Source organism: Pelmatolapia mariae, linkage group LG9 (assembly GCF_036321145.2).
Source record: "Pelmatolapia mariae isolate MD_Pm_ZW linkage group LG9, Pm_UMD_F_2, whole genome shotgun sequence".
In the NCBI taxonomy this organism is placed as follows: domain Eukaryota; kingdom Metazoa; phylum Chordata; class Actinopteri; order Cichliformes; family Cichlidae; genus Pelmatolapia; species Pelmatolapia mariae.
In genome coordinates this window covers 20,542,299-20,556,776 of record NC_086235.1, presented here as the reverse complement: position 1 = coordinate 20,556,776, position 14,478 = coordinate 20,542,299, and the positions used below count along the sequence as shown (strand labels likewise).

General features: G+C 41.0%; 1 protein-coding gene across 1 annotated transcript in view; it reads right to left on the bottom strand.

Moving 5' to 3' along the window:
• Positions 1-14,478, bottom strand: part of prex2 (phosphatidylinositol-3,4,5-trisphosphate-dependent Rac exchange factor 2) — a 93,855-nt gene that overhangs the window by 10,039 nt on the left and 69,338 nt on the right. The window contains exons 34-38 of the mRNA XM_063483722.1: positions 13,696-13,798; positions 13,443-13,586; positions 13,225-13,339; positions 2,709-2,775; positions 1,237-1,427 (exon numbers count right to left, since the gene is read on the bottom strand). Of these exons, the coding sequence (XP_063339792.1) occupies positions 1,237-1,427; positions 2,709-2,775; positions 13,225-13,339; positions 13,443-13,586; positions 13,696-13,798 (620 nt within the window). The remainder of the gene's footprint in view (positions 1-1,236; positions 1,428-2,708; positions 2,776-13,224; positions 13,340-13,442; positions 13,587-13,695; positions 13,799-14,478) is intronic.

Here is a 14,478-nt window from a genome sequence, read left to right as displayed (position 1 = left end):
ATCCAATCAATAGTGCCTGAGAAGACTGTCACACTGATAATGCAATTTCCACATAGCTAATCTACTGGCTTGGTTTCACTGGCTTTTCAATTGTTCCAGATTTAGCCGGCGTGCTCACCATTTACATTTTAACAATTCGTAGTCTACAGAGAAAGAAGCAAAAATTGCTTCATTTATATACAATCTGTGCACTGTTAATAGTAGAAAGGGGTTATATATAAAAACCTGATCTGCCAAAGTTAATGACATTGATTTTTAGAAAACTTGCACCAGCCAAGGATTTGCGATTCACTCTCCCGTCATACAAAGTCCAATACGCCCATCATTCTCCAAGTTTGAAGGGTAAAACGGTGTTTAAAGAGAAAGCCTGTTGACAAATAAACCTCTGATATGGCAGGTGCTGTCACCTGATGTGTCACTACACTTAGCCTGCGTATCTGAGTGAGTTGTAGCCAGTAAATGTAATTGCAAACACACAAATATAGGCTGTAGGTTCATAAACAGAACTCATTGCACAGACAGGAACTTTCTATTGGAGCTCTGTCAACCAGACCGCTCCATCCGCAGCCCTTTATCAAGCCATCAGTCACATACGGTGAATGCATGAATGAGCGTGTGCGAGCCTGTGCATATAACCGAGACAAAAAGATATGGAAACTGTCACACGGTAAAGGAAGAGGGTATCAGAGAGACGGGTGGGTGGGTGGGTGTAGGGGAAGAGCAGAGTACGAGATGAAGATGAAAGCTTGTACTTGGGATCAGCGGTGACAAACGATCTGGATATTTTTGTCCTCGTGCACTGATGAATGCTGCCCTCAGCAGCAGGTGAATTAGGAAGCTGTATATAGAGTTCAGTGAGAATGGAAGTAATTGGTCCATCTCCTATGTATGCCTTCCTCTGGTCTGAGAAGCAATCAGGCCTATTAACTAAAATATCCTGCTGTTAATTAATGCAGAGAAAAGTGTATTAATAGAAAACCCCAAGGGCGAACAGTGTGGGGCTCATGAAATTGAGAGGTAGCTAGAGAATAAACTGAGATGCACGGGAGCAGGGAGAAACTGCGGTGGAAATGGGAAAGGTGAGAAGAGTGTCAACGCAAAACAGATGAAAGAGAAAGGAAAATTGCAAGTGCGCTGCCAAAAGAAAGAACATGATGAGCACAAACGTATAATTTAACTGGAGGCGGCCCATAGTGAGGTAGAAGACGTGCACAATACATGTGCCCACACACTTACCGATGAACGCCGCTGTTGCACATGACAATGTGTGTGGCTCCCAGACGTGAGCAGAGCTCAGAGGCCACAGAGAGCAGCCCCACGCCAGAAGCCCCGCAGGCGGTGTACTGACAGGCAGCGGTGCGGCGACAACTAATAAAACTTTCCATCAGACGGTAGAGCTCCTCCAGAGCGTTGAGGGGACGCATTAACTGGACAGAAACAATGCAGAGAGGTTAGTGTGGGATTAAATCACAAAGAAAATAAGATAAACTGAGTAGATTATAAGGTTAACATTGGAGTTAGACCATTTCTGTCTTAGGCTGTCATATATACACTGTTACAATGCTGGGCATTCAAGGGTGAAGCTTCCAACCAGCTTTTTAACAATTTGATCTAGTTGTTGGCTGATGGGATATCCATAATATAGTCAGGCACACAGCCCACTGACCTTCTGATTATAAGGAAAGCTAATAAGTAGACATTTGGGTTAAAGGGAGGAGTCTACTAGAGCAGCTTTGCTTGATTCAAAGAATAAAATATGGAGCCATAAATGAAGATCAAAGTTTCCTTTAAAAGCCACTGCATCGACTGACTTGTTAAGGCTGCTTCATTTGTTTTTCATAGTGTGGTGCCAGCCTCTCTCAGACATCTGCACCTAGCAGATGTCTCAGATCCTTGGATACTGGCTTCCTACTGGTCCCACAGAACTCAGCAACAACACATGGAGAAATCAGCCTTTAGCCACTGTGCCCCCAGGCTGTGAAACAGTCTGAGCTTCAGAAATCTGAGGGAAGGAGCTTCAAGACAAGGGGTGGCTGTAGCTCAGGAGGTAGAGCGTTTAATCTTCAGAGGGGAAGGTTGGTGGTTTGATCCCATGCCAAAGTATCCCTCAGCAAGATACTGAACCCTGAGTTGCTCTCCCACAAGTTTATCAGACTTTGAATGTTAGATAGAAAGCACTTAGGCGTACAAAAAAGTTGTGTGAATGAGGCAAAAGCACCAATTTACACTGCATAGACAAAACTATTGGTCACACCTGTTAACCCATTATCACAGGTATGTAAAAGTCAAGCACCTAGCCATGCAGAGCTTGAGAAGAGATTCATGGTTTTAAATGGCTGAACAGCTGGATGTAACTTGATTTTTCTTAAGGCGACTCTTCCTTTATACTTAGTAATTTCTTTCTTTCTTTCTAATTACATCTTAATTAAATTAAACACAGTTTTGCTTTTCTTACCTTTTGAAGACCATAAATTTATTAAGAGAAAATGCACTTTTCTGCTAGTGACTACATGTAATACTAAGTAAATATGGAAGTATTTTCAAGGTAAGTGACTGGACTTGACTTTAAAGTGTGATTTCCTGCTGTTGCCCCATTGTCTGTTGCAACACATGCAAATAGGTCCATATTGCAGCATCTACTCCTGCTCTTCGGCTTCCCCCCCATAGTGTCACAACTGTACTATGAGGCTGTGTAAGGTCGTTCTTACCTTATCTATGAGGGCTGCTTTTGGTGCAGAGCAAGGCGGCATGTTGGACTGATCGAGGTAGAAAGCCCTGTGGGAGAAACAAATGGTAAGTTAATACATGTAGTGAGAGAGAAAACGCCACATACTAAAACCTATCACATGACAGAAGACTTTCATTTAATAATCAATCAAAAGTTGTTTTTCTATTTAGCGGTTCCACTGCATGAAATCCAAACTGTTTCCCTACACCATTAGGTCATCAGGAGAACTGGCTGGCTTTCTGGGAAAACTAGGCCACTTGCTCATTATGGACCGCCACCATTTGACTATCAATCATGAGAGTAACTTGGGCACAGCTAAGCAGAAACACAGACTAAGCATCTCTTGTCCTGGGCATCACTCCAAATGCCATTCCCTCATTCATTCATGGAGCACAATCAATGTTCCTCTTCCTCCACTGGAGGCAGCACTGCACTGGCGTCCTTGCAGATGGGCGCTGTATGCCGCAATGAGTCCTTCTGAGGTGGAGTGCTACTGGTGCAAACTCAGCAGTCTGTGACTCCATCAAATCTCAGTAATCCAGCAGCGTGCTAAAAATAGATACACTACACCACATTAAACACCCTGTAATAAAATCACATACTCCATTACCTCTTGCTAGAAGCAATTATAATGTTTAACGTACAGTCACCGATTTATAACACATTTCTGAAATCTCTAATATAATAATGAAGCAAAAAAAAAAAAACTTTTAAGAAACTCAGCAACTGCAGACTGAAGGAGGGAGACTGTTTACAAGAATCAGTGAAGCACATCTCATTCATCTGCATTCACTCTGCTATTAAGTGATTAAAATCAAGCCAAGCAGGCATTCATTATGTCTGTGGTGTTTCTGCTTGACATAATATTAATGAAATTAATTAATCAGGGCATAGTTAACACATCCCTGACTCAAGATTTTATAGCGATTATAAACTATTCTGGCTGAAATGAAAATTCAATGAGAAAACAAGCATTAAATATACACTATAGTCATACTGGAGGAAACCTGCACCCACCCGGGGAACCAACGCATATGTGTAAAAAAACAGATGAATTTTCCTAATCACTTAAGCCTATTTAAATATTACACAGCATGCATCTATTCTGTGATACAGATGAGTCCTGAGTCTATACTTTCACATGTAAATGTTTCCTGGTAACTAATGCCTATCGGCCAAATGATGCGTTAACTCTGAGGTGTGCTCTTCAAAAGGACTATGAGCAGACTTTACTAAGGGTTCAGATGCAGCTAACAGCCCATGTAATTGATTCAAGATGGCCTTATCATTCAAATGATGCTCAAGACAGACTAGGATAGTCTGAGCATTTAAAGTGGCCAAAAGCCCACAAATTGCCAAATAACACATGTCAGGGGTAAACGGTCATTTAGTATTTGGCTTAAACTCCATTTGTAAGTGAGTGCATACTTATCGGAATACGAGTGTGGCGTTCAAGGACAAATCTGAAAAGTAAGCGAAGGTTACATTCAACAGTTTCCAAAGCAAACACTATTCATTTACCAAATCAGCAGCACGCATTGAAAGACTGTGAACGCCACACAAAATGACATTTATTGGAATTCCTCACCCTGAAATAGTTCCTGTTCCGTTATCTGTTTACTCCAACTGTGAGCCCATTCACCCTTGTCCTTATCGGTCAACTGCTCAGACTTTTATCTTAAACGTATATAATAGAATCTGTCCGATAGCAGTCGACTTTTGTGTAACTGTCCAACTCTACTTCGTCTGCACACAGTTGTTTATCTTTTTCAGACAAAACAGACGAACCTCGTCTCGCCCTTGCGCGCCTCTTTTTTGCAGAACCAAGGTCATAATACCCACTGATTATCTCATCCTCCTGTGGTAAGAGTTGTACTAAAAATACCACCAACCACAGCTCAAGGAACGGGCCAGACTCTCGTGGAGGTCTCTCTAATGACAAAATAATAGGAGTCCAACTTACAAGTGATGTGTGATTTTAAATGGACCTGCGTTACATCTCCTGAGCCGATGATGTTTTGTCAGAGCTTTGGAAACTGAGCACCTTAGAAACCTTTATTATGGGTGAAATATGACATTTTAAGGCCACACACAGTGCGCAAACATACCACCGTGCGGTAAAGAACACACACAAACACACAGGGTTGAAAAATCCACTGGGTGTTATTTCTTCACACTGTAACACACTATAACGGCTCCAGTTTCGACTCCCCTTACAGGCATCAATTTTCTAACCCACCTGCACGCTCTAATGTTAAAATTGAAAAATCTCAACTTCTCTTATTTAATTCTCAAGTGGTTTTTTTGTATTGTTTTTGTTGTTTGTTTTTGGGGAAAGCTATGCCAATCAAAACTTGAGCCTACCATCTGAAAGTAAGTGTGTACCAAAAATAAAGGTTGCATTAAGTATGTGCAATCAAGCTTGTCGTGCTTACAAGAATTTGCCTTCCTCGTGTTTTTGCTTTTAGTAGAGACTGAGACAACCATAGGTAAAGCTTGCTTGTGGCTCTCTCTGAAATAACAACAAAACAGAAAACCCCAAACCACATTCATTCACACACACGCTCACAGACACGCACACACACACGGCCAATAGCGTTTCACATGAGGCTCTAATGGAGAATTTGGCTACAGGCCAAAGATGACCTGCTCTGCATGTAGCCGGTTTTCTTTCATTGAGCCAATGAGAATACTTAATTCTCTTTGTTTCTCTACCTTCATGACAATAAGGCTCTCGAGGCCCTTTACAGCACAGGAGCATTAGCAGTCAGCTGCAACGTCAACAAAGAGGAATCTGAGGCACAGATGTTTTCAGACAAGTAGCGTGGGAATGCTTGTATTAGCGCCACATCCTGCACATTAAACCGTCCAAAAGAAACATAAATTGCCCCCTTGAATTAAACGTGTTAATGTTTTCCGTGGGTTTAGTTTCATACTCATTCACACAAGTAAATTGTCTTGAATTTATGCCATTACGTATGACCTTCTGTACGGTCCGTACTGGTCCATGTAAATCACTCAGAAAGCCATGATTAATGACACCCTCCATTATTAAATTCTCCACCAACCTCTGAAGTGTGTGGCAGAGCTGCCTGGGGGCTAATGAGGGCTTCCAAGGGCCCTCACATACCGCACGGCGATGTTAGCGCAATGACACCAGTGAAATGGTGTGTGTGAAAGTGTGAGGAAAGTCATTTTCTTATCCCACACATTTGTCCTATTTTTACAAAGATGTAAAAGCACATGTTGGTGGATGTAATATGTACATGTTATGACCTGATCCTTGCTGGTTTAAAACGTGAATATTTTAATGACAAAATGATATCTGTGAATACACTGGCATGTATGTCATGCCATATAATAAAGAGAGAAATTCCAGTCATTTTCAGCTAAAGCAACATTGTGCTGGATGTATCTTAATGCCACGAGTAGTTACTGTGTGACTAAAACGCTGTCACTGGGACACTGAGGACATGCAAATTTACTAAAATACAAGGTGAGCGACTTGCTTAAAATGGGGACCAAATTTATGATCCTAATGGGGCACATAAATAAATGCAAAGTATTCCTGGATCTTTAAAACAAGTGCCGAACGTGGTACAGAGATGAGTCAAGGTCCACAGCATTAAGCATCACTATGTGCAGAGCTGTCATCATTACAGCCAATCAATGATTGAATCAAAGAGAAGTGATAAATGGGAAAAAGCTCAGCCCTCTGGGCTTTATAAACAGAGGTTCAGTGCACACTAGCTGGAGTAGAACGAAGCCTCTCCACCTTCCTCAGAGCTCTAGTGAATTGGGACTCCCTCTGCCAGAGCAAAAACTGCAGCATTTTCCAAAGTGGAGAAAAACAGAAAGAAAGCAATGATGCTGCTTGGGACTAGCATAGAAGACCAAAATATCTTCCTGCTGAAGTTAGGTTAATATCCATAAGCAATCGCTATAATAACACTGAATATCTAGAATTATCCATAAATACATAATATCCATAATAGCTCAATTAAGCCAAATTCTTCACTAAACTAAAAATACTCAAATGAGCTACACCGCTGCATGACTTTTGCTCCGCCCGGAAGCGTAATCGTTTTAGAGTCCTGCAGTGCTAATGCATGCCGAATGGAAGAATTTGCCACAGTAGCTACTGCTATAACTAACAATACTGCCGTGAGCCAAGAGGAAGGAAAAACACCATCGGTTAGAGGTAGAAACTGTGTTACTGGAACACAGCTACATACTGGTGATGTTGAGCACTGTGCTGCATCAATCTAAAGTCATGTCAAACTACCCATCATCTCATTTTCTGGGCATATACTGAGGATGTGTCCTGAGAGATCTACGCCAAGGAAGCTGCCCAGGAGGCTTTTATTGCTGGTATAAATTTACATGCCTTTTTTTGTAGTCGTTTTTGAGGATGCCAGCTGGAGTGGATACATGCAGCTATCTAAGTATAGGATAAACCTACCTCGAGCCATTAACTAATCAAGTGAATCACATTGATGGACATTTGGCACTTTAACACATCTATGCTCTGTTCCAGCAGCAAGCAAGTGAAATCTAAAAAGGAATGAGGGAATACTGCAACGGTGTTAGACTTGAATATATAGCCTGTGACAGGCATTAAACACTTTTGCTTAAACAACGTAAAGTGCAGCGATATGATTATGGGGTCCATATGGCTGGTAGAGTATCTATATGCACAAATGTCTTAGAAGAAGCTGTGGTGTGATGACAAATGACTGTTTAATTAACAAAACATTAAACAGTCTAATAATATAAACCAACAATGGGATAGAGCTATACATCTAAATTTATTGCTCATCAACCAGCATGCACAGAATCATTATACTGCATTTGTCAGACTGTGTAGAATTTTTATATCCACATAAATCAAGCTTTTTTTCTTCTTTTTAAAATCAGAGGGGCATCAACTGCCAAACATTTTCCCCCGTTACTGCCAAATGTGTTTTAATTAGGGAGAAATGCTCAGTGGCTGCAGCACAACATTGCAGTTTCTCCACTGAGGCTTCCTGCTTACACTCTCAGTTACTGTTACACCTGCAACAAGAATATGCTGCACATACAATTCACCAGCAGACTACATTCAGCGACTGATGCACCTTTATATTCTTGCACTGGAAGGGTGTATCTACATGGAAAACCCAGGTCCCTCCTGAAAGGTCTTGTCAATAAGAGCCAAATGTGATAAAAATCATGAACCTGCAATAATCTCTCCCCCTCTCTCTCTGAATAATGCATTTGCGTGCTCTCTGCTCTGATTCTCCTTTCTTCAATCTACTTTCCCTGACCAACTCTCTCTTGCACACACTGCCCTCAACCCATCATTCTCATCCCCTCTCTGAAATCCCCACCTTGCCATTTCACCATTTCAATCTTCCCTCTTCTATTATTACTGATCCTAAAGGGAGGGAGGTGGATGGGGTGGGAAGATTCTCTTCTTTCCATGTACTTCTACCCATTTTGAGAGAGTTTTCTTATTCCCTCAAATAAACTCAATATCTTTGATTTTTGCATGACAGGGAACTTGCATGCGATTTAAGCGAACTGCAAACCTGTGACTAAGGAATCTGTCACTTTTGAACACATCAGTGTTTCCGGGTCCTTTTAGATAAATGCACATGTCAGCTAAGATGGTTTATGCAAGCTTGAAAACGTGGGTGCAGTTTCTGGCTCTATATACCGCTGACTAACCCATTCTGGCCCATGAGTTCATGTTTTGTGGTTAAACTTGTGAGTGACTTCATCCGACATGATGGGTTTGCACAGATCATGCTGTGTCTTTTTGTGGGTACGAACAGTGGAAGCCATAGACACAGATTGTGGTATTATTTACCACTCTGAAATTGTCCACGACACATGCTGGCAAAGATCAGGGTAAGCACAAAAATATTAGTTGATGTAGACATAAAATATTACCTTGTGCTTCAGCATTTCACAATGAAATGCACCGCATGTACAAAATGATGCACGCAAACCCCAAATCGTTCCTGCAGAAAAACTTGTCTTTTAAACGGGATCCCACAAGAGGAAAATATAATGAGAAGCTCTCTTTACCATTAATTCAAAATGACTCCACTGCCAGCATTTGATAAAGAAATGTTAGTTTAAAAAAAAAAAATCTAATTTCTAAATAACTACACCTTCAGGGTCCCAAATGCACATGGGTTCTTGGGAATAATGGGAATCTGTCTAGGGAGTCGACAGCAAGACAGTGTTCAACCCTCGGCCCTGCAGTTCATTCAGTTCAGTAATGTGTGTTCAGTGCTCTGTCTGTCTGTCAGTCAGCCTCTGGCTCCGGCCCACAGCGTGGGTTTAACCCAACACTGCTGTGGCTGAACTCCAAGGATAACGAGGTGCTCGAGGTTGGAACTCTGCAGCGGAGAGAGGAGTGACATCACAGCCTGGTCTGTGGTCAGCCGGATGACACATGGCACCCGGCAAAAGAAAACTGCTGGTAATATTACACGGAGTGAGACCACAGCACTGACTACTGAAAACCACCTGGGACTGTTTACTTTGTGACGTCTAAAACAAGGAAACACTCTGGGTGGGAGCAGAAATGGGCAGTTGTTTACATCTGGCTCTACTTCACTTTCATATAAATGAATGACAATGAATGATTCCCTAGCAAATTTAAAGCTGCAGTATTGATTTGTGTGCTTTTTCATCATTCTGGATACACACATCATTTCAGTGACTATCGTTTCAGTGAGGTGATTAAATCACCGCACTGCTCACCTCAGAGACCTAAAGTTCAAGTCCTCCACATCACTGGTTTTCACATGGCTTCACTATTATTTTTTAAATATGCTATTAAATAAAAATAATTCACTTGGTTACATTTATACAGCATTACAGATTAAAAACTACTGGGTTTGCTTTAGAAAAGGATGATGATTTCCCACTTCTTCTGAAAGCTTTGTTGTCTTGGTTGCCATGGTGACACCTCCCCACTTTCTCTAATAAATGAAAAAATGAAAAAAGATCGGTTGTTTTTCACTATTTCAAATTCTCTTATGAAACCGGGGTGCAATAAAAACACAGCCTTGAGATACGGACAACCCTAAAGCTCAAACAAATTCAAAGACGACAAAAAGTTCATAGAGGATCATCACGTGTATTAATCATCGTTAATTCACTGGACTTCACATTTCATTTTACAGTATTTTCCCACAAAATGTGATTTGTGAAAAAAGGATGGCAGCAAGAGTGAAAGGGGAGGTTTACAAGGGGGCGTCCGAAAGAAGGAGAAAAATAAGATTTTCTCACGACATGATTAATCCTGAAAATGATAGAAACATTATACATTCTAAGTAATGCACAACAGAAATAATTCCACCTCAGAGGCGGAAGCAGTTACTGACAAACAGTTGCAGTTAAGTTAATGTGCTCAGCTCGTGTTCTTTGCATTGTGATTTCTCGCTGGTGTTGCTGCAGGGAATCACATCAGCAGAAAATAAAGAAGTCAAACGGCTGCCCAGACTTTTTCTGCTCTAAAAAAAAAAAAAAGAAAAAAAAAAAGAAAAAAAAAGGTGACTTTTTGTAGAGTCGTTGCTTGGGAGCAGATATATATGTCAACTCTACACCCCCTGATTCACCCCACTAGACTGCAGTATATATACAGCATGAGGCCTGAAAACTGTCTTGAGAGCTTAGAGAGCTTATTGGATTTCAACTGAAATAATCAGCCGTTTTATGCTGCAACAGGTTTTGCTGAAAAGCAGTATTTGAGAAGAGCACAGTCTCCAATAGTTTCACTCTGCTTGTATCCCTGAAGCACACTGCCTCTCCAAATCCCTACCCAGCACCCCTAATGCTCCCAAAATCACCAGCCACACTTGCTTGCCTGTAAGACACATCTGCTCTGAGTTAATGCTGGAGCCTGTACTGTCAATTCAATTTAAGTTTTTTTCAAGTAAAGGTATAAGTGTACAGACATTTACAGTACATGTGCACACATGTCAAACCAAAGGCTGTCCTAAATAACATGGCTAAATTCCAGAAAGTTCCTACTCTGCGTGTATGGTTTGCACCATTTAGAAACAAATGAGTTTGCTTGGATAATTCATGTGAAAAGGTTACAATAGAAAAAGAAGATGAAAAGGTTAGACTAATGACATTTTAGATACTGATAACCTTTATCTTCAATGCAGTCTGCAGAAATGGAGCTGATGAGATGAAAGAGATGCAACAAAATAGCAATATTTGACTATTAAAAAGGTTGTAGAGTCCCAGGAGATCTGACGCACAAAGAGTTAGGAGGGCAAGCAGAAAAGCCCCATGCACAGCAAAATCTGCTCTCCTAAACTCTGCTTTGGGCAATCTGATACTCACAAAACACTCAAACTAAACACTGCAAACAATTTAAAAACTCTCCCCAGAAAGCAGTCCCAGTAAATGAACACTTTGCTTGAGTGGTTTGGTACTGATGTGGCACACGACTGCTCAGACCTTAAATTATTCAAACCCCCACAGCAGCCCGTCCCTGAATGCTAAGAAAAAGTTCTGATACAAGATCTGCTTTGTATTTAATTATCCGCCCGACCTGCAGCAGATGTTTAGTCGACGCTGACATGTCAAATCGTCGAACTTTCCAGGTATTCAGCGAGGGAAACATATTTTAACTGGGCTTCAAACATCTCTGCATGAGAAGGATTGTTCATTTTTATGAACCAGGATAGTTTATAAAAATCATCATCATTATTTAGTGTTGATGTAACAGGACTCTTAGTTACACTGGCAGAAGGATGTAAAGAAGGCTTTCTTCCATGATGAATTTGTGTCCAATCATCATAACTGAAAGAAAATCAGCCTATATATTTATTAAGCTCTCATCTTGCAACAGGACATTTGTAACACTTCAAAAGCCACATGTAACTTCTAAATTAGATAGTCTAAGAATTTCCAGTTTATACACAGCTGGTTTTAATGTGATTTCAGCTCTGTGAAATCACAAGCTAGCCTCTTCATTAAAACTGCAGCGATCCTCTGACAACATCGTGCAAACTGCAGGTCAGAAGTTCACATCCACTCATCAGGGGCATGAAAGTCATGGTAATTTGGGGTTTTTAATGATTTCTTTGAACTGTTCTTTTTCCAGATTGGAATGATTGTACAGATTACATCTTTAATGACTTTGAAAAACAAGAATTGGATGCACAAGTTTGAATTTATTTTGGATTTTTCTCTCATTCGCATGGGCTTAAAATTATACATATAGGCTTAAATGTCTACATACACTCACCTAAAGGTTTTTAAAAGTGTTGAAAGTTCTACAGTATCTTTTAGCTTGACAAGACCAAGTCCTGTTAACTACTCATAGGTGATCGTGATTGATTACAACTCTTTGAAGCACAAAAAGGATTTGTTTGGGAGCACTCACCAATAGTCAGAACAACGAGAAAGTCCAAGAAACTCATTGAAAATCTAAGAAGAAGAATTGCACATTTACACATGTTTTAAAGGTTTCTTGGAGGCATTTCTAAGTTCAAACAATATATGCAAATACAAGTTATTCGGATGGGGCATCACTTTGCCGAGGTCTGAAAGAAGACCCAAACTGTCACCCTCAGATAAGAGGAAATTGGTTAGGATGTTAGGAACAACCCAGGAGCCTGTCTGGATTAGATAAATTAAAAAATAAATTTGTTTTTTAATGTCATTAAAGACATGTGCTGTATAATCATTCCACCCTGGAAAAAGAACAGTTCAAAGAAATCACTAAAAGACCACAAATTACCATGATATTCACGTCCATGCTGAGAATATATAAACTTCTGACCACAACTGTACACTCGCTCATTGCCATTTTCAGGAAGTTAAATAAAGTTAAGTTCTCATTTATTACTCCCAAAGGCGTCTTCTCCTCGTTTCTTTTCATCATATTTAATTATCCTCGCTTGGCCAATCACAGAGGGTCTCACAGAGGTGTGCAGCAAACCAATGTGGTGCGAGAGAACCGAGTGCAGCAGCTGTAAATGCACTGCATCAGCAACGGTGACATGCTGGGCACCCTCATCCAATCACTGCTTCCCCCTGCTGAGTGCGTTCGCAACCAATCATAAAACATTCCCGCTGTGTTTCTCTCAGCCAATCACCTTGAGGCCCTGCTGGGTGTTGACACCCAAGTCTGACTGAATTGGAGGTCGTCTTGATTTATACCAGACTGTAAAAAAGCCAAATCACAAAGGGAACGCAATCTCAAAGTGTGAGTGTGTGACTCATACAGTTCATACGCATATTAGCGTAGCAGACATTCCAGTAGCCTTTTGTGTAACTCTTATTTATCCTTTTTTTTTTTTTTTACTTTTAATTTACTTTTAATCCAGCTAAGAGGGTAGAGGTTTTTTTATTTTCTGTTTCAAGGATTCTTTTTCTTATTTGATGATATTTTTTTGTATTATAATCATCATCATTATCATCATCACTACATTATTATTGGATCTATCTAATCCATCCGTGTGTGTCATTTACAATACCTCAGTCTTTTGTTGTACTGCTTGACCTTATCCAATGAGGCAGCATTGATTTGAGCCTGGTATTCCTCCACTGACACATTATCTCTGTAGTAGTATCCTTCCATACTCTCGAGTGCTAAAAAGGGATCAACAGATCAAGTGAAAGATAAAGGCATTGCATATACTGACCACGCATAATGTGAGGACTGAGCTTCTTACAGCAGCCAGGCTCACTCTACCTTGTGTGAAGAGCACTGGGTAGATTTTGACACCTCCTCCGTTTTTCAGCCTGTAAGGCAGCTGAGAGAAATAGAAACTCTCAAGGTAGAAGCAAACTTTCAAGGCCTGGAGATTGCCCTCCACCTGGTATGAAATGGGCATGTCTGCCAGAGGAGAGGAAAGGGAGAGTTTAGAATTTATTAATAGCAATCAGAACCCTGTGATGATAACCGTCAGAAGATGCTAATGTGAACTAAAACACAGAGTACATACTGGCAACAAGAGGCTCCCCTTCAAATTCCTGGAAGTAGAAGGTGACTTTCTCCAGGTCAATTAGGGCTACTTGAGTGTCTTCCAGCATGGCTTGCTCATCAGTCTGAAAAGAAAATTAGAGCACGAAAGTGTTTGTAAAAGGAGTGTAATGGCCGGTTATCCTCAGATCCTAAATAAAAGGGGAACTACTTCTGCTTGAGGGCACATTAGTATAATGTTTACCAGGTAAGATGCAGCCAGGTTGTGGGTAATGTTGACACCTGGTTTTCAGAAGGGAAAAAGCTATGGCCCATCCATCAAATAAGACATTTTAACCTTTAATCTGTAATGTGCAATGCATGCCTCCATCCATCCATTTTCTCCCGCTTATCCAATTCAGTGCCACAAAGGGGCTGAAACTCCTCTCGGCTGTCACAGGCAAGAAGTGGGGTAGACCTGGACAAGTCACCAGTGTGGTGCAGGGCTAACTCAACAGGACAGACAACCAGGAACGCTCACATTTATACCTACGGGATTAATTTAGAATCACCACTTAACACATCATCCAGCCAGAGTAGCTGGAGAGAACCCATACAGGCACCAGGAGAACATGCAAACTCCACATAGGCAGCGGTGCTGCAGAGGTCAGCACTGTCACTTCACAGCAGGAGAGGCTGGTGGGTTTGAATCCTCCAGCCAGCTGCAGCATTTCTGTGTTGAGTTTGCATGCATGTAGAATACACCCCTCTTACAGCAAATATGATCTTCCTCCAGAGGAGAATAATGAAGTTCTCACATTCAAGC